Here is a 22,413-nt window from a genome sequence, read left to right on the forward strand (position 1 = left end):
GCGGGAAGTAATGCGGATAATGTGCGGGTTATACCCGGGGTGGAGGAGAGGAGACTCTCCTCCAGGCCCCGGGAACCATATTTGTGTTAAAAAAAAAAAGAATTAAAATAAAAAATCATGATATACTCACCTCTGAAGTCTCAGCGCTGCACGCGGCCGTCCGGTCTCAGGTTTGCTATGCGACCAGGACCTTCGGTGACGTCGCGGTCACATGACCGTGACGTCACCGAAGGTCCTGGTCGCACAGCATCTTTGGAACCGGACCGCCGCCTGCAGCGCCCAGGAGATCGGGACGTCAGAGGGTGAGTATATCATCATGATTTTATTATTTTTAACATTACTATTGATGCTGCATATTGCTGCATATGCAGCATCAATAGTAGGGGTAAATCCCGCAGCGGAACCCGCAGGACAAACCACGATAAATCTGCAGGGATAACCGCAGTGGGTTTGCCCTGCAGATTTATCAAATCCGCTGCGGGAGAACCCACAGGACAGAACGCATAGTGTGAACATGGCCTTATACTTTTCCTCTATTTGTTCCACTCCTGGTTTTGGCTTACAAATACTGATGTAAAATACTGACCAAATACTGCTAGTGTGACGGCAGCCTTATCCAGCTGCTGATATCATCTCTGTCCTGTGTGCAGTAATATAGCAGGTGAGTCCATACAATGATTAGCTGCAGTTACAAAATTGTGACACACTATTTCTGCTCTGTGTCAGTTGTGTGCAGAATCACTAGTTTATTTTACAGTATTAGGCCTGTCCCACACGTCCAGATAATTCTGGTACCGGAAAAATCGGTACCGGAGTTATCCATGTCCATGTGTCCGTGTGCTCACGTGGCACATCAGTGTGGCACACATGCGGCAGCCGTGTGCCGACTGGGTACCACATGCACCGAGCAGGAGACAGCGCTTAGAGTTAAGCGCTGTCCCCTGCTTTGTGTGCTGAATCCAGAATTCATCCCTTCTTCCCAGCAGCGTTCGCTGGAGAGGAGGAATGAAAAATAATTTTTCTTTTTTTGTTGTTAAAATAAAGTTCTAGGTAATCTCCTCCCTCCCTCACTCCCTCCCCCTGTACGCCCGCCCGCTGGCATTAAAATACTTACCCAGCTCCCTCGACGCTTCCTCTTAGCGTCGCAGCTCTTCCTGTATGAGCGGTCACGTGGTGCCGCTTATTACAGTGAGGAATATGCGGCTCCACCCCTATGGGGGGTGGGGCCACATTTTCATCACTGTAATAAGCGGCTGTATTATCTGCCTAGTTATCTGCCTAGTTCATGCTGTTACAGTAGCAAATTTGAACTACATATCTAGCAATATAGTGAGAGCTTCTGTACTCCATGCTAAGATACTGTCTACAAACACTCCCTGCCAGAGCATTGGGGAAGAAAGCAGAGAAGCTTATACAGGAGTACGGATTATGATAGACATGGAGTACAAATCAGCTACTAAAACAGCACTAACTAGGTAAATATGCTAGCAGTTATAGCATGGTGTTAAAAAGAGAAGAAAACAAAATATAATAATGAAGTATATTACAAAGATTCATAGCTTTACAAAGGTCGACCAATAATTAAATAAAAAGAATAAGCTCTTGAAATAGCAGGATACCTTGTTTTCTTAACTAACCTGGGCAAAGAGATAGTCTATAACCTGGTAGCTGAGAATTGGCTCAGGAGCCAAATTCAATAGGCAGCAGCGTGCAGATTTTTGCTCACTGGTTCCAATCCAACCTGGGAAAAAGAATCTACAGATGGAGACAAGCAAAAAGGAAAGTAATTAGCATAGCGCAAATACATTGGTAAATCCAATGGTACTATCAAAGAAAAGTATGAACTGAGTCTTTACTCTTCTTCTGAGAAAATTGTGTCTTTCCCTTCTCTTTTCTTACATTTAAGTTCTTGAATAAGGGCTCATTCCCACTTGCGTTGAAATCGGGCGAATGCAATCCAATTAAACATCTACATCTAGAAAATTTCCCACTGTGCTCGCCCTGACATCACATATGAAGTGAGTTCATTGGCTGTGAAATCCCAGGACCTTTCTGACGGCACTGCGAGCAGGAGAACTTTCTCACGCTCACGGTGCCATCAGACAGGTAATAGGAGTTCGCAGGGAGACAATGAGTACATGCTACTCAGTGTCTCTGCTGGATGACAGGCTGTATGGTTGCATAATGCAACTATGCAGCCTGCCAATTAGATGTAGCAGAGCTAGACCCGTTGTGGGACAAATGAATTATCACCTTCTCTGTGGAAAGGTGAGGAATATTGTTGCTTTTTATTTTAACTGTTTTGCAGGAGACAGTGGTGCCTGTGGAATGGGCGATGCTGTAAGTATGGTTTAACTAAGATTTATTAAAGGCGTTTGTATTATTCTTTCAGTTAAAGGACTTTTTTCTGGGTGTATATGTTTTTATACAATAGGACTATGGGGTTAGTAATGGGGGTGTCTAATCGATGCCTCTCCATTACTTGATGTCACCTGACAATACAAAGCTGACATCAACCCCCCCATCTATTACTCCACTTGCCACCGCTACAAGGCAAGTAAGAAGAGTGAGGCTAAGTGCCAGGATTGGCACTTCTTATAGATGTGCCTTTTCTGGGGCAGCTGAGAGCCATTGTTTTTAGACTGGGGGGCCAATATCCATGGCTCCTTCCTAGGCTATTAATATCAGCCCACAGCAGTCTGCATAGCCTTTGCTGGTTATTAACTATAGGGGATCCCTAGGTCATTTTTTGGGGGTCCCCCTTTTAATAGCCAGTAAAGGCTAAATATACAGCTGTGAGCAGATATTTATAGCCTTGGAAGCTCCATGGGTATTACCCCCTTCCCAGGATATAAACATCTGCCCCAACCATCGGCCTTCCCTCTGCTGTTTAAGAAAATTATGCAGGAGCCCACGCCATTTTTTTCAGAAAAATAATCTTTTATTAATTATATACATGTACAGTAAGCTGCACACATACTGTACTAATTGTATTTCTCACTGTCAACTATATATCTATCTATTCTATGTGTATATTCTGTATGTAATCCATCTATTTTATCCTGACAGCTCCTGCCATATTTTACTCTCTAGCTCTGCAGATATGAAGTTAATCTGCAGGTTAATAGCATTACTATTAGTGTCTGGTGTATGGGGTAATTCAACTTTTATCTACACAGAACATGAGGTACATGCATCAGCTTCTTAATACAGCATAACAGGAAGTCTGAAGGACCTTTTACCAGAGAGAAAGTAAAACCAAAATACAAGTATATGCATTACATTCAACTAAGCATATAACAGTAACAACATTGCCATCTACTGTCAGAAAAGTGTAAACTCCTCCTGCACACAAATATGTCTGTATCTGTTGCATACTGTATCTGCCAACACCTGGCCGTGGTACTGAAAGTTGAGGTCCCTGGAGAAAATTTTATTCCTCCCATGAGTTGCTATCATGCCTCTATGACTGAAAACTGTCAGCTTCTGGGAGGAATAATGTTCATTTTCTCCCACATGTTGCACAGTACAGTGGCCTGGGTCCTCTGTAATACTTTTAACCTTCAAATTAACCATTATGTCTTCATTATGTCTTCAGGTTAATAGCATTATTTGGTGTGACATATTCTCTTCAAATATAGATATTTATAAAGGATATAACTAACGGACAACTGGGTGCTAGTGGCCAAGCTCCATGGAAACCAGCTGTAAATTATGTTAAATAAAAGCTCTCATTGTAGGAGAATGACAGCAAATAGAGTAAGCAAGTCAATTGCAAACTTGCTTAGCAGTTATTTTCATGATGTGTAACTTAAAGCAATTTAATAGTTAGAGAATACACCTTTAAGTAATAAAAAAAACTGGAATGCGGCACCTGATCCGATAAAGCACAATATAAGTTATTCCTTCCTCCAGTGTAAATATGTGATTTGGATTGTACCAGGTCTTGAGATCAGGAGATACCAGTGCAAACAAGGAATGATATACAGGCAGGATTCCTGGGTAACCAGAAAAAAATAAGACATTTGTACTGAAAGTAAAAACAAACACATTTTTCTTATTTTAAAAGATGAAGCAGATCATACATAGTGTCATATTGTCTAGGTATAGCAATCTACGTCCTGGATTTACACATAACACATGGCAAGGAAATTTCAATGTTGATGTCTACAGAAGCACATACACTTTTTATAATGTTTTATGAGTAAAATGGAAAGTTAGAAGATCAAATCATTTTGAAATATATTAATATATTGTATCAGTGTACAACACAGGTTTGTTTTTCTGTTGCCATGCTTTTTCCAGCCCACTGAGACCAAGATCACAACAACTCCAAATGACCATGAATAGGTAATATCTATGGTCTTTTTAGTGATCTGTTGTGGTTTTGGCTTCCTTCTCAAAGAATTGCTTTTAATCATAAATAATGAGGAACCTTGACACTGTTTGTAATCTTGTGCATTTTTTTTTTAAATATGTGCTAATTTATGTTTTTATCTTTACAGGATCCACCCAAGCCCTGTTATATTGGTGGGGGCGTTTTACTTTAAGTGCATTAGAAAGCTATAAAATTGTTAAAAAGGTGGCCACTGGCCATGCTCTTCCGTAAATACTTGATTTTCTGTAATCTTTCTGTAACCTAAGATGCCCTCCTGGTCACATAATCACTGGCTGAGGATCCCCTGACTTCCTGTGATGTCACATGAGATTATCCCTGACTCCCTGAATCTGGGATCAGATGTGACATCACAGTCATGTGACTATCACACGGAATGGGGAGCTCTATTCAGCATTGCTAAGGCTAAGTTCACATTTGCTTTTGGAGGCTTTGCGGAGGGCTGCGCACCTCCTCTGTTAAGCTCCGCCTACTTCCGCATACTTCTGCATGCGTCCTGCGTACCTATCTTTAACATTGGGTACGCAGGACATGCGCATGTATGCGGATGTATGTGGATTCGTTGTTTTGACGCACCCGTCGACCGCATGGGAACGCAACTTGTTCGGTTCCCATGCAGTCAGCAGGCACGTAGGCGGGGCTTAATGGAGGATGCACGCAGCCCTCCACAAAGCCCCCAAACGCAAATGTGAACCCAGCCGTACTCACTGTTTCTGTGTATACAGCTGCCAACACAGCTTGTTCATCTACTTGCACATTTCTCCCGACAGAGCTCCCCCTTGTAGGTGTGTCTTTCCACACTCTACTCTAAACCCTGTGTAATATATGTAGTCTATAGCTATACATATATACCCTGCTGTCCATACATATCTCTCTCCCCATCTATCCATCATATTACAATAGAATCTGATTAGTCAGTGACAAGAAGTCGGGGGGATAATCCAAGCCTGGTGTTCTGGTGCTTTGTGTTATTTCTATGCACTGTATCAGTGACTTGTATGGACAGGATGTTATGCTGAAGTTGTGTGTGATGCTGGAGGAAGAGTGGGATGATTTTAGGTGTAGTTATAAGGAGTATGCTAGCTTACAGCCAACCACAAGGACATATGAAAAATGTAGTTAGAAGGGAGCAAAGGAAACTGAAGGGAAAGTGATGACTGTGACAGCAGAGCTTGTGATAGGGGACAGAAAGTGATGAAGAAAAGCATAAAATGAAAATTAGCAGAAAATGTATATTGGGATCTATAGGGGCACTATTTTAAGGCATTTATAGTACATTCAGTAACAGAGTTAGAGTAGTATACAACCTCTTTGAGGCTCATTCAGATGTCTGTTTTTCACTTTTGTGCTCTATCAATATTTTTCATGGCTATAACTAACACCAATTATAGAGAAACCAAGAGAGCCTGCTAAACATGGATCAAGAAAAATGGGTAAGGGACAAAGGTTTATGATGTAAAACACCTTTATTTAATAGTGGGTGGCAATGATTGGCACTGTGTGCAACAAAGTGCCTGCACAAGTAAACAATTCAATATAAAAATATATAATGAAAACAGAATTTATACACAAAGGTATAGAGGTAAGTTCCAAGAGGGGACCACAGAAGAGATGAGGTAGCAAAACTGGTTATTGAAGTACATGGACAGAGTAAACCCTTTAATCTTGCCATATATATTTTATATATGTAGAGGTGGAAGTATTTCATTATACAGTAATTATGCATTCTGACACCTGATCTACAAAGGATTAAATAGGGAGAGAAAAAAATGGCCGACAAGGGTACCTGGCTTGTGACGTCACAGAAAGCTACGGGGCAGTCCTGGGGCCAAAATTGATTGACAGGGTACCGGCTTAAATAGCTGGGAGCAACAGGGGTCTGGTCACAGTGACGAAGAAGGACGCCGTTCCTTTGAAACACGTTGGTAGCTTTTTGGCCCCAGGACTACCCCGTATGCGAAGATAGATTACATCCTCAAACCAGTGCCAGAGTCAGGATATACTTTGTGGGTGGAGTTTGTGTGGCCCCCGAAGCATGGTATAAATATGCAAATGTCCCTTGGCAGAAAAGATTCCCCACCCCTGTGTTAGAACATCCTGAGCCTATTGGTTGTGCAGTGCAGGGGTCCTAGCAGGCCCGAGCTAAGTGTGTGTGAAATTTAATTATGTTTCTTTCATGCATTGTCGGAATAACTCAGTTTCTGTTGTTAGTAAAGAGTAGTTCCTTAACAAATTATCTGATCATGTTCTTTTTCCTCGGCCCACTGTATTCTGAGAGAGACTACTCTGGTACACAGTCTTCACGGATTCCATCACTTCCTGCCTCTGAGAGTTTGAGTCCATCTCTCCCTGCTGCTCCACATGCTTAGTGCACCCAAAGGCCCCAAGGTCCATCAACGACCTCACACAGAAGGATTCTTTAGCAATCCACTGCCTCGTGTAAAGGTACCTTCACACATAACGATATCATTAAGGATATCGTTGCAACGTCACACTTTTTGTGATGTAGCAACGATCCCGCTAACGATATCTTTGTGTGTGACAGCGACCAATGATCAGGCCCCTGCTGGGAGATCGTTGGTCGTGGGGAATGATCAGGACCTTTTTTTGGTCGCTGATCACCCCGCTGTCATCGCTAGATCGGCGTGTGTTCACCTGTAACCAGGGTAAACATCGGGTTACTAAGTGCAGGGCTGCACTTAGTAACCCGATATTTACCCTGGTTACCATTGTAAAAGTAAAAAAAAAACACTACATACTCACATTCCGATGTCTGTCACGTCCCCCGCTGTCAGCTTCCCTGCACTGTGTAAGCGCCGGCCGTAAAGCAGAGCGGTGACATCACCGCTGTGCTCTGCTTTACGGCGGCCGGCGCTGACACAGTCAGAGCAGGAAGCTGACGGCGGGGGACGTGACAGACATCGGAATGTGAGTATGTACTTTTTTTTTTTTTAACTTTTACAATGGTAACCACTCCAGGGTAAATATCGGGTTACTAAGCGCGGCCCTGCACTTAGTAACTCGATGTTTACCCTGGTTACCCGGGGACTTCGGCATTGTTGAAGACAGTTTCAATGATGCCGAAGTCTTTCCCCGGATCGTTGGTCGCTGGAGAGAGCTGTCTGTGTGACAGCTCCCCAGCGACCACACAACGACTTACCAACGATCACGGCCAGGTCGTATCGCTGGTTGTGATCGTTGGTAAGTCATTTAGTGTAACGGTACCTTAACAGGCTCACACTGTTCCTAGCAGACTATTGTCTCTGACCGATGCTGTCAGTTCATCCTCTTTCTCTAACTGAACTCCACACTTCCTGAACTTGGCACTAACTCTCAGCTCCACCCTCCCCATTTTGGGCCATACATTACAGTTAACCCTATCTAGGCTTCACTTCAGATAACATACATCAATCTAAAATACATTTAACCACTTGGAGTGTCAAGAAGTAGAACATCACCTCCACCACTCCTATAGTCACATAGTGTGACTGCAGACTTTGATTCTTAGACCGCATTACATTTTTAATGTTATTTTTGTCTACATACCACAAGATTTGGCAGCTGCAATGCATAGCTCCTCTGCAGAGTACTGCCCACCAGTGAAGACCATCTGTGGATCAGACTGTGAAGTAGATGGCAGGGACGATGAATATAATAGCAATTTAAGAGATCCTGTGGCAGAAGAGTATGAGCTGCAAGAGCGTGAACTGCACAGCAGAGGGGCATCTTCACCAGACATCTGTGGAAATATTGAATTTGTTACATTTATATGCAAAATACCGTATGACATGGCCTGTTCCAAACTGCACATACAAACATGTAAATGACCTATATAATTAATTGTGTGCTTGCTAAAGACTTATTGATCATTAGGGTCTTCAAAATAGAGCTAAACAAAGAGACAGCTCTGGTGGTACTCTGAGAATGTAAGTCACAGTGTGTCTAACCAAAGTTTACTTCTATACCAACTATGGCCGTTCATACACATTAGATGACTGTTGATTGAACAATGCTTTGGCCAATGTTCAGCTGACAGCCATCTCTCCCATCTCTCAGTAAAATGAACACTCCCTTGTTCTCTGAGAAAGTGGCCAATTTGGCATGTCACCTGGTGGCTTTTCTTTGGGAGAATAATTTGATAAGCAGTCCAAAATCGGACATGCGCAATAGATATCTACCTTGACCATATGTCGACTGTAGCCCCCATACGCATCAGACCATTGGCCAAACCCGCTGATATTGGCGGGTTCAACTGACAATAGTCTAATGGGTATGAGGGTCTTAGCAGTGTCCCCACAAAAAATGGCAGCTGCTGTACATCCCAAGTTAGCCCCCAACAGAACTAAGTCTAGAATCACTTTCACAATTTCTCACTCCCATGCTTTGCTGTGAGGACCTAAACGTGAAGATTCAGATTGACATGTACTTTACATGTAAACATTATTCTACAGTACTAAATGACACCAAAGGAATGGTTTCCTTGCAAAAGCATTGTTTGGGGATGGGAAGCCTGCTGACTCCTTTTCTTATATTCTCCCACGATTTTATGCTCTGCAACAAAGTTAAAGGACAATAAAGTGATGTGATCTTCCAATTAATAAATAAGGTATGACAACCATAAGTCCAAAGCCAAACCAAGGTACACTATAGAAATACTGTATATAAGCATAATAAGTCCTAAGTGCTACAGTCAATAAAGCTGGTGAGTCTTGAATATTTCAAATGTGTCTATTTGCAAATCACAGATGAACCAGCAGGTCTATAGGCCTTACACCTTTCAAATATGTCTATAGAGGTGAGCACTACCTAAACTAGCTTCCACTCTTCCATTTGCTTCCACTGACTTGGTTACAATTCATATGGAGTAAAAGTGAATCTTAGCAAATGCTCAAACCTATAGACAAATTAGAAAAGTATGAGAACTAAAAACCTGCCTGTTCAACTGTGACTGAAGAAAAATCTGAAGAGAGAGGAATAGGGCTCAAGATTTGTCAAATGATTAAACTTGTCAGGAGGACAAATATGTAGCTATGTCTCTGTTCAAATCTGCATCATGGCATCCTTTTTCAAGGAATAATGTGATGCAGTGCTAGATCCACCATATATGAAAGGTGGACACTACTGATCTATAATGGGGTCCAATTGGGTTCAATAAATTTGCTGAGACGAAGTGTATTGCTTCATTTAAGGTTGATTGCACTGGACAAATGTGACCACAGCCTAAGTGTTAAAAAAAGTAGTTATAAGAAAAAACTTTGAATGTTTATATCCCCAAACTATGGGTTTAAATGGAGGGATAAATTAAACAATAGTCAAATGGGTCCAATGGGAATTGTTTTTAACTACTTGCAAACCTTTTTTAAAAAATAAACAAACAAAAATAAAACAAAACACTCTGATTAGTGGCCAGCAACTGCCATCATGCTCTTGACTTCCTCTTCCAGAAACCAGGAGCACGGTGGGGATGCCAGAAGAATGGAGGAGCATCTCCAGTGGAGTAGGTAAATGTGTTTTTTTAATTTCTCTTTCTTTAACTTTTTTTTAACCTACAAAAAGGTTGGGATGCTGTTTTAACCCCTTTACCCCCAAAACCTGTTTTCACCTTCATGATCAGACCAAATTTTTCAATTCTGAACAGTGTACTTTAATGTGTTACTTACTCTGGAAAGCTTAATAAGATCTCATTGATTCTGAGATTATTTTTTTCATGGCATAGTGTACTTCATGATAGTGGTGACATTTCTTCGATATGACTTGTGTTTATTTGTGAAAAAATTCGGAAATTTGACAAAACTTTAGCTATTTTCAAATTTTGAATTTTTGTGCCCTCAAATCAGAGATATATATATCACACAAAATATGTAATAAATAGCATTTCCTACATGTCTACTTAACATAAGCACAATTTTTGAAACATAATTTTTTTTGTTAGGAAGTTAGAAGGTTAAAAGTAATTTCTCATCTATCCAATAAAATTTACAAAACCATTTTTTTTAGGGACCGCATCACATTTGAAGTGACTTTGAGGGGCATATACAGTGGGAGAAAAAATATTTAGTCAACCACCAATTGTGCAAGTTCTCCCACTTAAACGGATGAGAGAGGCTTGTAATTGACATCATAGGTAGACCAAAACTATGAGAGTCAAAATGAGAAAACAAATCCAGAAAATCACCTTGTCTGATTGGGCAAGATTTATTTTGCAAAATATGGTGGAAAATAAGTATTTGGTCACCTAAAAACATGCAAGATTTCTGGCTCTCACAGACCTGTAATGTCTTCGTTAAGAGGCTCCTCTGTCCTCCACTCATTACCTGTAGTAATGGCACCTGTTTAAACTTGTTATCAGTATAGAAGACACCTATCCACAATCTCAAACAGTCACACTCCAAACTCCACTATGGTGAAGACTAGGGTTGAGTGAAACGGTCATTTTCATAAGTCGCCGACTTTTGGCAAAGTCGGGTTTCATGAAACCCGCTCCTTAAAAATTCCTTTATTTATATCAAATATTAAAAAGCATAGTGTGCATGGTGTACATGCTCCCTGGGATAAATGCCGACCACCAACAGAGGCACAGTGGCAACGCGTTTCGATCTCAACGATCTTTGTCAGAGCCATACCATGATCTGCATGCTACTGCCTATATAGGGGAAAACATCCAATAGGGATCACAGTCGTTTGTCACATGACTTATTGCAAGGTCCTAGGCATTATAGTGAACAACTTGAATTAAAGATAAAAACAAATCAAATATTAAGATTAAAATACAGAACATAGTTAACAATAGTGCAGCATTAATTCATTGCGTTTATTCAGCCCTGCTGGGTATCTGGTATCTAAATGATAAATCCAAACCGCTTCTCGTGTAAGGAGACACCGTCTGATGTCTCCCCCACGAGACGGCACACGAACGTGCTCTATTCCCTGGACTCGGAGGTGTGTTGTGCTGCGGGCATGGTATGTGATGAAGTGTCTGGATGCTGCCGACACATTCCTCTGTACATTCTGAATGTTATTTATATTGTACAGATGCTCTCTGAGCCGTGTTTTTAACTTTCTAGCTGTCCATCCTACATATGATAAATTACAGGCACTGCAGTCAATTTTGTACACTACATTAGTAGAACTGCAATTAATGTATTGTCCAATATCAAATTTTACTGTTTTATCCGTGTTATAAAAACACTTGGTGACAGCTGCATGTTTGCACGTTTTACAATTGTTTGTTCCACATCTAAAGAACCCGGTACAATTAAGGCTACGTTCACATTAGCGTTGCGCGCCGGTGCGTCAGAGACGCAACGGCAACGCAACGCACGATGCACAAAAAAACGCGCGCAAACGCACGCAAAAACGCTGCGTTTTGCGACGCGTGCGTCGTTTTTTGACGAAAATCGGACGCACGAAAAATGCAACTTGTTGCATTTTCTTGCGTCCGACGCTAGCGTCGGAAACGACACACGTGTCGGAAAACGCAACAAAAAAAACGCTCGCGTCCCCCATGTTAAACATAGGGGCGCGTCGCCGCTGCGTCGCCGCTGCATCGCCGCTGCGTCGCCGACGCAACAGCGACGCACATTAGCGGAACGCTAATGTGAACGTAGCCTAAGCTAGGTTTTTGTGGATTTATTGCTTTCAGAACGGAACATGCTGGGGGCTATTTTACTCCCAATTGTTGGAGCTCTTCTAGACACTACATTAATGCCTGATTCCAGTATGCCACACAATTGTTGATCCTCATATAAAATAGGCAAATACTTGTAGATAATACCCTTAATTTTGGTAAATTGAGGACTATACTGAAAACATATGTACGTTTTTTTTCCCATATCTGAATTGGTATTTTTCTGAGACATGATGAGGTCTTTGCGGTCTTTATTGTCAATGATCTTTTTTGCTCTATTAATAGTCCACTGTGGATATTTGCGGTGTTTTAATTTGTTTGTGTGACGCCCAGGAGACCGGGATACCCAGCACCGGACCAATGGAGTCTGTCTCTTGAGGGGGATGTCACGGGTGGCTTGACCCGGTGCTGTGGCCTCAGGCGATGCACAGTGTAAGGGGTATCATGAGGGGACAGGCACTTACTTGATCAGCAGCAGGTTCTCCCAGCGGTGACGATCCCGATCCTGGATAGATGGCTATTGTCCAAATGAAAGACTGAGGCACTGAAACGTTTAACCAGTTTACTTTAACATAAAAGGATTTACAACCAGTCCTGTCACCGGAGTCTGTATGGGAACTCTGAGTTACTTTGACCCTGCCGGGGTCTTCGCCTCTTATTGTGCGCAATTTCTGTGTGGCCCTGCTGCTGTATGTGAACTGGCTGCCGGCCCAATCTGTCCCCTCCGGGTCCTGGTTCGACGGGCAACCCGAGTCCTTTTATCGGTTTACCCCCTCTGGGAGTACCGCTGAACTCTGTGTCTGTTGCTGCGTCCGGCCCTAGTGAAGCTGATATCACCTCACGTTTTTCCGGTTGCTGTATTATATATAATGAATACAGCCACGGATCCGGTATCCGTCTTTGCGCCTGTTCTGGGTAGTGATTAATGCTACCCGGTTCTCACAATGTCCTTTTTCTCTATCCCTCTTCTCCTCAGGCCGGTGATTTAGGCCTGGTAACAGTCACAGGGCTGTTAGAGATTCAACTGTATGACCTCTCACTTTCAGCTCCTTAGCCCAACTGCCATTTCTTCTCTCAGACCAGAATGGATCAAGGGGAGTCTCTGGAGCTCCCCCTTCTGGCCGGAGGTGGTAGTGCAGTCTTGCTATTTTAGTATTTGTACTTACTGTCAGTAACTATTTTTGTGGCAAATACCCCTAGGGGTGCCACATTTGATACCTGCTTTAATTCACCCGCCAGATCCCCCTCTAGACTGCAGTTCCGTTTTATTCTTGTAAATTCCCCAACTGGGATAGATTTAATTGTATGTCTACAGTGACTACTGTTGGCGTGTAAGATGGTATTGCCACTGAGAGGTTTATGATATGTCTTAGTTGTAATAGTCCCATTAATATTTCCTACAAGTTCCAAATCCAAAAAGGAAATAATTGTGCTGTCATGCCTATATGTAAATTTGATATATTCATTAGAATTGAGATAATGAATGAAGCGTGGTATGGCAGATACATTCCCTCCCCCCCCATATAATGAGGGTATCATCTATGTATCTGCCATACCACTCAACATACTCCAAAAACGGATTGGTAGCGGAGAAAATAAATTCCAGCTCCCAAAATGCCATGACAAGATTAGCAAGGGATGGTGAGAATTTGGCACCCATGGCCACTCCGGTTTTCTGTAAATAATACTCTCTGTCAAATGAAAAAAAATTATGTGTCAACAAAAAATGAACCACCTCTAACAAATATTCAACCAAATCCACAGAATAGTTACTAAACTTAGTCAAATGAAAATGTACAGCTCATATTGCCAAATCATGAGGGATACACGTATACAGGGATACTACATCGCAGCATAACCAAGAATAATTGGTAGGCAAACCTTATCCCCAAGAATTCCTAGAACTTCTTTTGAGTCTCTGATATGTCCTGGAGTTCTTTTTACAAGGGGCTGCAGTAATGAATCCACCCATTGACATAATTTTTCATTACATGACCCAATTCCTGAGACTATAGGTCGCATGGGGGGGATATCATCGGTTTTGTGGATTTTAGGTACTCCGTAAATAATAGGAAGAATTGGATTATCCACTGTTAAATATTCTGTTTGCTTTTTAGTTAGAACACCCAAGCTTTCCTCCTCCTTAATGATTAGATCACTTTTCTTTTTAATTTCATGAGATGGATTTTGTTTTAATTTTTCATATGTGTTTTGGTCTGACAGTAATTCTGACATTTTTTTGTGATAATCTGCTGTATTTAATACCACCACAACTCCTCCCTTATCCAACATTTTAATGGTTATATCTGACATATCTCTCAATTCATTAACTGCTTTTCGTTGTTGTTTAGATAGATTTCTATATTTTCTTATTTTAGTTTTGGTGTCATTGTAAAGAGTTTTTAATTCCCTCTCTACACTTTCTTGAAAGCGGTTCATACACTCTGATCTAGATTGAATGGGGAGACGGCACACGAACGTGCTCTATTCCCTGGACTCGGAAGTGTGTTGTGCTGCGGGCATGGTAATATTTGATATAAATAAAGGAATTTTTAAGGAGCTGGAACTACACCCTTTTTTTTTTTCTCTCTCTGATTTCAACGCTTGCCTGCAGCGGATTTCCGGGCACCTGCGGTGGATATTGGTGAGCTGGCTTGCTTTTCTCTTTTTCTTCATGAAACCCGACCCGATCCCTGTGTGGGGTCGGCCATGCGATACGTGACTTTCAATGACGCGAAAAGCGCCATTTCTCAGCCAAAGAAGGTGGACGCAGAGTGTGGGCAGCGTGATGACATAGGTCTCAGTCCCCACCATCTTAGAGAAGGGCATTACAGTGATTGGCTTGCTTTCTGCGGCATCACAGGGGCTATAAAGGGGCGTTCCCGCCGACCGCCATCTTACTGCTGCTGATCTGAGCATAGGGAGAGATTGCGGCCGCTTCGTCAGAAGCAGGGATAGCGTTAGGCAGGGTACATTAACCCCCAAACTGCTTGTGCTGTAACGATTTCCACTGTCCAACACCACCTTTTGTTTGCAGGGACAGTGGAGGCTACATTTTTTTTTTCCTCAGCGCTGTAGCGCACTGGGCTGCCCTAGAAGGCTCCCTGATAGCTGCATTGCTGTTTGTACGCTGCTGTGCAAACCAACTGCTTTTTTCAAAGCACAAATCCTGTTGCTCCTTCCTTTCTGCACAGCTATCTTGTTTGTCCACACTTTTGACTTTTTTGTGCAGCAGTCCACTCCTTGTTATTGCTGCCTGCTATACTTTGCTGAGATTACTGCAGGGAGATAGTAATTGTAGGACAGTCCCTTTTTTTTTTTGTTTCGTTATATCTCTTCAAGCCACTTTCTGCCACAGAAAATATACTCTAATACAGTGGCCCAGATTTATTCACTAGTCTCCCTGAAGGAAAAAAAAAGGGTGCAGATTAAAATTGGCAAATCTGCATCAGTGGCAGTCCTGTGTGTGGCATCTGTGTCTCATTTTCTGGCACAGAAAACATACAGTCTAACAGTGGGCCTGATTTCTTGCCAATTCTCCCATAAATAAAAAAAAATAGTGGGAGATTAAGATTGGCAATTTTGCCTCAGTGCCAGTGCTGTGTGTGGCATCTGTCTCTAATTTTGTGCCACATTAAACCTAATGTGTAATACTGGGCCAGATTTCTTTTCAATTCTCCCTGAAAAAAAACAAAACTGGGAGATTAAGATTGGCATTTCTGCATCAATCCCAGTCCTGTGTGTGCCACCTGTCTCAAATTTTGTGCCACATTAAACCTAGTGTGTAATACTGGGCCAGATTTCTTTTAAATTCTCCCTGAAAAAAACAACAGTGGGAGATTAAGATTGGCATTTCTGCTTCAGTGCCAGTCCTGTGTGTGCCACCTGTCTCAAATTGTGTGCCACATTAAACCTAGTGTGTTAAACTGGGCCAGCTTTTTTTTTAATTCTCCCTGAAAAAAAAATAGTGGGAGTTTAAGATTTGCAATTCTGCCTCACTGCCAGTGCTGTGTGTGCCACCTGTCTCAAATTGTGTGCCACATTAAACCTAGTGTGTAATACTGGGCCAGATTTCTTTTAAATTCTCCCTGAAAAAAAAAAGTGGGAGATTAAGATTGGCATTTCTGCTTCAGTGCCAGTCCTGTGTGTGCCACCTGTCTCAAATTTTGTGCCACATTAAACCTAGTGTGTAAAACTGGGCCAGCTTTTTTTAAATTCTCCCTGAAAAAAAAAATAGTGGGAGAATAAGATTGGCATTTCTGCTTCAGTGCCAGTCCTGTGTGTGCCACCTGTCTCAAATTGTGTGCCACATTAAACCTAGTGTGTAATACTGGGCCAGATTTCTTTTAAATTCTCCCTGAAAAAAAAAATAGTGGGAGAATAAGATTGGCATTTCTGCTTCAGTGCCAGTCCTGTGTGTGCCACCTGTCTCAAATTGTGTGCCACATTAAACCTAGTGTGTAATACTGGGCCAGATTTCTTTTAAATTCTGCCTGAAAAAAAAAATAGTGGGAGAATAAGATTGGCATTTCTGCTTCAGTGCCAGTCCTGTGTGTGCCACCTGTCTCAAATTGTGTGCCACATTAAACCTAGTGTGTAATACTGGGCCAGATTTCTTTTCAATTCTCCCTGAAAAAAAAAGTGGGAGATTAAGATTGGCATTTGTGCTTCAGTGCCAGTCCTGTGTGTGCCACCTGTCTCAAATGTTGTGCCACATTAAACCTAGTGTGTAATACTGGGCCAGATTTCTTTTAAATTCTCCCTGAAAAAAAAATAGTGGGAGATTAAGATTGGCAATTCTGCCTCATTGCCAGTGCTGTGTGTGGCATCTGTCTCTAATTTTGTGCCACAGAACATATACTGTATAAGAGTGGGCCACATTTCTTCAATATTCTCCCAGAAAAAACAAAAAGGGGGAGATTTTTTATTGGTAGTGTCTGCATCAGCGTCAGTCCTGTTAGTGGCATATCTGTCTGCCACTGAAGCTGTGTACTGTTATACATTGGGCCTGATTTTCCCTGCAGTCTCACCCACCTATAAAGGGATATATAAATCCAACAGAAGTTTGAGTTCACCTTGTAACTGGTTTTACAGTAACAAATACCATTAGTTGGGTTACATTTTTCAAACAATGAGGAAGTCTTGTGGAAGAGGTCGTGGCCGTGGGCGGTCATTGCCAGCTGGTAATGATGGTAGTGGTGGTGGAGCATCAGGTGGTCATGGGAAAAGCAATATAGCACCTAAGTCTCGGGTTCTTGAGCCAGCTTCATCGTCTGGCTACACAAGGCCTCGAACGCTACCTTTTCTGGGAGTAGGAAAACCGCTTTTAAAGCCGGAGCAGCAAGAACAAGTTTTGGCTTTCCTTGCTGACTCAGCCTCTAGCTCTTTCGCCTCCTCTTCTGAAACTGCTAAATGTAAAAGCAGCGCGTCGTTAGTGGATGTTCACGGTCAGGGACAAGTCGCTTCCTTGTCTTCTTCACCAAGAACAACAGAGAAGGATGCGTCAGGCGACACAATGGGTTACTCCATGGAGCTCTTTACACATACCGTTCTTGGGTTAGAAAGTGAAACAGTTAACAGGCCATGCCCATTACAAGTTGAATCGGACATGGAGTGCACAGATGCACAGCCACAGCCAGATTACTATGCTGTTCCTTTGACTCAGAGCAGAACATTGCCCTCGCAGTGTACTGATCCAGAATCAGACCCTGATGAGACTATGGTGCCCCGTCAGGAACGCTATACCACAGGCTTACACGGTGACACAGACGAAGTTGCACACGAGATAGAAGAGGAGGTCATAGATGACCCAGTTGTTGACCCCGATTGGCAGCCATTGGGGGAACAGGGTGCAGGCGGCAGTAGCTCTGAAGCGGAGGAGGAGGAGCCGCAGCAGGCATCAACATCGCAACAGGTTTCATCAGCCGGGCCCGTATCGGGCCAACAACGCGTGGCAAAACCAAAACCAGTTGTAGGACAGCGTGGCCATCCGGTTAAAGAAGCTCAGTCTGCAATGCCTGAAAAGGTATCCAATAGTAGAAAGAGTGCAGTCTGGCATTTTTTTAAACAACATCCAAATGATCAACGCAAAGTCATCTGTCAAAAATGTTCAACTACCTTAAGCAGAGGTCAGAATCTTAAAAGTCTAAATACAAGTTGCATGCATAGACATTTAACCACCATGCATTTGCAAGCCTGGACTAACTACCAAACGTCCCTTAAAGTTGTAGCACCCTCGGCCAATGAAGCTAATCAGCAACGCAACATCCCGATCTTCACTGTAAGCCCACCATTTCCCGCACCACCTGCAGTAAATGTGCAGGTTTCATCGCCAGGCCAAAGCAGTCAGCCCTGATGGACTACGCTGTACCACGCTACGAGCTACCCAGTCGACACTTATTTTCGAGAAAAGCCATCCCAGCCCTCCACCAGCACGTAAAAGACTGCATCGTCCATGCATTCAGGCAATCTGTGAGTACAAATGTGCACCTGACAACAGATGCATGGACCAGTAGGCATGGCCAGGGACATTACGTGTCCATCACGGCACACTGGGTTAATGTGGTGGATGCAGGGTCCACAGGGGACAGCAATATTGGGACAGTTCTGCCTAGCCCACGGTCTAGGAAACAGTTGGCTGTAGGCGGTCGCCCCCCCTCCTCCTCCTCCTCGTCCTCCTGCAGAAGCGAGAGCTCGTCCAGAGACCGCAGTCGCACAATCACTCCATCCGCAGCTGCCACTGTTGCACACGAGGTGTCCCATTATGGGACAGCTAGTGGCAAGCGTCAGCAGGCTGTATTGGCAATGAAGTGTTTGGGCGACAACAGACACACCGCGGAAGTTCTGTCCGAGTTCTTGCAGAAAGAAACTCAGTCATGGCTGGGCACTGTACATCTTGAGGCAGGCTAGGTAGTGAGTGATAACGGAAGGAATTTTATGGCTGCCATAGCCCTTTCCCAACTGAAACACATTCCTTGCCTGGCTCACACCTTAAACCTGGTGGTGCAGTGCTTCCTGAAAAGTTATCCGGGGTTACCCGACCTGCTCCTCAAAGTGCGCAGACTTTGCACGCATATCCGCCGTTCACCCATACACTCCAGCCGTATGCAGAACCATCAGCAGTCTTTGAACCTTCCCCAGCATCGCCTAATCATCGACTTTGCAACAAGGTGGAACTCCACATTGCACATGCTTCAGAGACTGTGCGAACAGAGGCGTGCTGTTATGTATTTGTGGGAGGATACACATACACGGGCAGGCAGTTGGATGGCAGACATGGAGTTGTCAGGTGTGCAGTGGTCGAAGATACAAGACATGTGTCAAGTCCTTCAGTGTTTTGAGGAATGCACACGGCTAGTTAGTGCAGACAACGCCATAATAAGATTTGTAGTAGAGGGCTTAAAAGGACACTAAATTTCAGGAGGGCAAATTTCCAACGGATGAGAGAGGATCTTGGTGCAATTAGCTGGGACGATATACTGAGACATAAAAATACACAAAGAAAATGGGAGACGTTTATTAGCATCCTGGATAGGACCTGTGCACAGTATATACCGTATGGGAATAAACATACTAGAAATAGGAGGAAACCAATATGGCTAAATAGAGCTGTAAGGAGCGCAATAAGTATTTCGAGAATTAAAGGAAGTAGGTAGTGATGAGGCATTAAATAAATACAAAAAATTAAATAAATTCTGTAAAAAGCAAATTAAGGCAGCAAAGATTGAGACAGAGAGACTCATTGCCAGAGAGAGTAAAAATAATCCTAAAATATTCTTTAACTACATAAATAGTAAGAAACTAAAAAATGATAGTGTTGGCCCCCTTAAAAATAGTCTGGGTGAAATGGTGGATGAGGATGAGGAAAAAGCCAATATGCTAAATGACTTTTTTTCATCAGTATTTACACAAGAAAATCCCATTGCAGACAAAATGACTAGTGATAAAAATTCCCAATTAAATGTCACCGGCTTAACCCAGCAGGAAGTGCGGCGGCGTCTAAAAATCACTAAAATTGACAAATCTCCGGGCCTGGATGGGATACACCCTCGAGTACTGCAGGAATTAAGTACAGTCATTGATAGACCATTATTTTTAATCTTTAGAGACTCCATAATAACAGGGTCTGTACCACAGGACTGGCGTATAGCAAATGTGGTGCCAATATTCAAAAAGGGGACAAAAACTTAACTCGGTAATTATAGGCCAGTAAGCTTAACCTCTACTGTGGGTAAAATCCTGGAGGGAATTCTAAGGGATGCTTTACTGGAGTATCTGAAGAGGAATAACCTCATGACCCAGTATCAGCACGGGTTTACTAGGGACCGTTCATGTCAGACTAATCTGATCAGCTTCTATGAAGAGGTAAGTTCCGGACTGGACAAAGGAAACACAGTGGACGTAGTGTATATGGACTTTTCAAAAGCTTTTGATATGGTGCCACACAAAAGGTTGATACATAAAATGAGAATAATGGGGATAGGGGAAAATATGTGTAAGTGGGTTGAGAGCTGGCTCAGGGATAGGAAACAAAGGGTGGTTATTAATGGAGCACACTCGGACTGGGTAGCGGTTAGCAGTGTGGTACCACAGGGGTCAGTATTGGGCCCTCTTCTTTTTAACATATTTATTAATGACCTTGTAGGAGGCATTCAGAGTAGAATTTCAATATTTGCAGATGACACTAAACTCTGCAGGGTAATTAATACAGAGGAGGACAATTTTATATTACAGGATGATTTATGTAAACTAGAAGCTTGGGCTGATAAATGGCAAATTAGCTTTAATGGGGATAAATGTAAGGTCATGCACTTGGGTAGAAGTAATAAGATGTATAATTATGTGCTTAATTCTAAAACTCTGGGCAAAACCGTCAATGAAAAAGACCTGGGTGTATGGGTGGATGACAAACTCATATTCAGTGGCCAGTGTCAGGCAGCTGCTACAAAGGCAAATAAAATAATGGGATGCATTAAAAGAGGCATAGATGCTCATGAGGAGAACATAATTTTACCTCTATACAAGTCACTAGTTCGACCACACTTAGAATACTGTGCACAGTTCTGGTCTCCGGTGTATAAGAAAGACATAGCTGAACTAGAGCGGGTGCAGAGAAGAGCGACCAAGGTTATTAGAGGACTGGGGGGTCTGCAATACCAAGATAGGTTATTACACTTGGGGCTATTTAGTTTGGAAAAACGAAGACTAAGGGGTGATCTTATTTTAATGTAAAATTTATGAGGGGACAGTACAAAGACCTTTCTGATGATCTTTTTAATCATAGACCTGAAACAGGGACAAGGGGGCATCCTCTGCGTTTGGAGGAAAAAAGGTTTAAGCATATTAACAGTCGCGGATTCTTTACTGTAAGAGCAGTGAGACTATGGAACTCTCTGCCGTATGATGTTGTAATGAGTGATTCATTACTTAAATATAAGAGGGGACTGGATACCTTTCTGGAAAAGTATAATGTTACAGGGTATATACACTAGATTCCTTGATAGGGCGTTGATCCAGGGAACTAGTTGTTATGGGTCGAGTTCCTGCCTCTGCACAGGGGGAATCTCAGGCCATCTCCGCTGCGGTCTCCCATTCTTCTTCTGCCGCAGTGGAGCCTGCTCAGCGGAGACGTCGATCCCAGCATCTCGCTCAGTCTGACTCTGTGCTAAGAGTTACTGCTGCGTTTCCTGCTTCTCCCATTGAAGTCAGTGCTGGGCAGCAGCGAGCGGACGCTTCTGGGGCTAAGTCCTGCTTTTCACATTCTGAGCATGCCCTGAGTAAGATCTCTCACTGGAGATCGAGGGTCACATGATCAGACACTGCAGCTAAGGTCCTTGTAGCTGCTAGGACTAAATCCTGCTTTGCACTCTGAGCATGCCCAGGGCGAGATCTCTCAGTGGAGATCCAGGGTCACATGCTCAGGTGCTGCAGCACTCCATTGGTCCTTCTTTGTAAGGTCCTAAACATGCTGCAACTATTTAAGGCTCGCATGGCCGCACGGCCATGCGCTAGTATCAAGTCATATGTGCTTTGCGCCAGTGTGGTTATGCATAAGTGTGTTCAGGGACCCGGCTGAAATAAGCCCCTAGAATACCGGCACCTCCGGTGAGGAGATTGTATGAGAGTGTTCAGGGACCCGGCTGAAATAAGCCCCTAGAATACCGGCTTCTCCGGTGAGGAGATTGCATGTTGTATAACCACAGACTACTATCAGCTTGGCAGTAAGCTTGTGCTCCTGTGAGGCTAACAGGGCGCAGTGCTTTCCTCTCGCGGCTGCTCTGTTAGGTAACAGAGCTAGTCTATACCACCAAACAGTGCCACCATTCACTAGCAGCAGGTTCTCCCTGCACGGTGGACCCCGGGCTGCGAACGCACCATTTATAATAAATAT

The 22,413-nt window shown here is 43.1% G+C and overlaps 1 protein-coding gene across 1 annotated transcript in view; it reads right to left on the minus strand.

Annotated features, from left to right (window-relative positions):
* The window catches only part of JAK3 (Janus kinase 3), a 475,730-nt gene that overhangs the window by 420,306 nt on the left and 33,011 nt on the right, over nt 1-22,413 (minus strand). Inside the window, exons 2-4 of the mRNA XM_069767767.1 lie at nt 7,943-8,135; nt 3,875-3,998; nt 1,638-1,755 (exon numbers count right to left, since the gene is read on the minus strand). Of these exons, the coding sequence (XP_069623868.1) occupies nt 1,638-1,755; nt 3,875-3,998; nt 7,943-8,135 (435 nt within the window). The remainder of the gene's footprint in view (nt 1-1,637; nt 1,756-3,874; nt 3,999-7,942; nt 8,136-22,413) is intronic.

This window comes from Ranitomeya imitator, chromosome 1 (genome assembly GCF_032444005.1).
Source record: "Ranitomeya imitator isolate aRanImi1 chromosome 1, aRanImi1.pri, whole genome shotgun sequence".
Classification (NCBI taxonomy): Eukaryota; Metazoa; Chordata; class Amphibia; order Anura; family Dendrobatidae; genus Ranitomeya; species Ranitomeya imitator.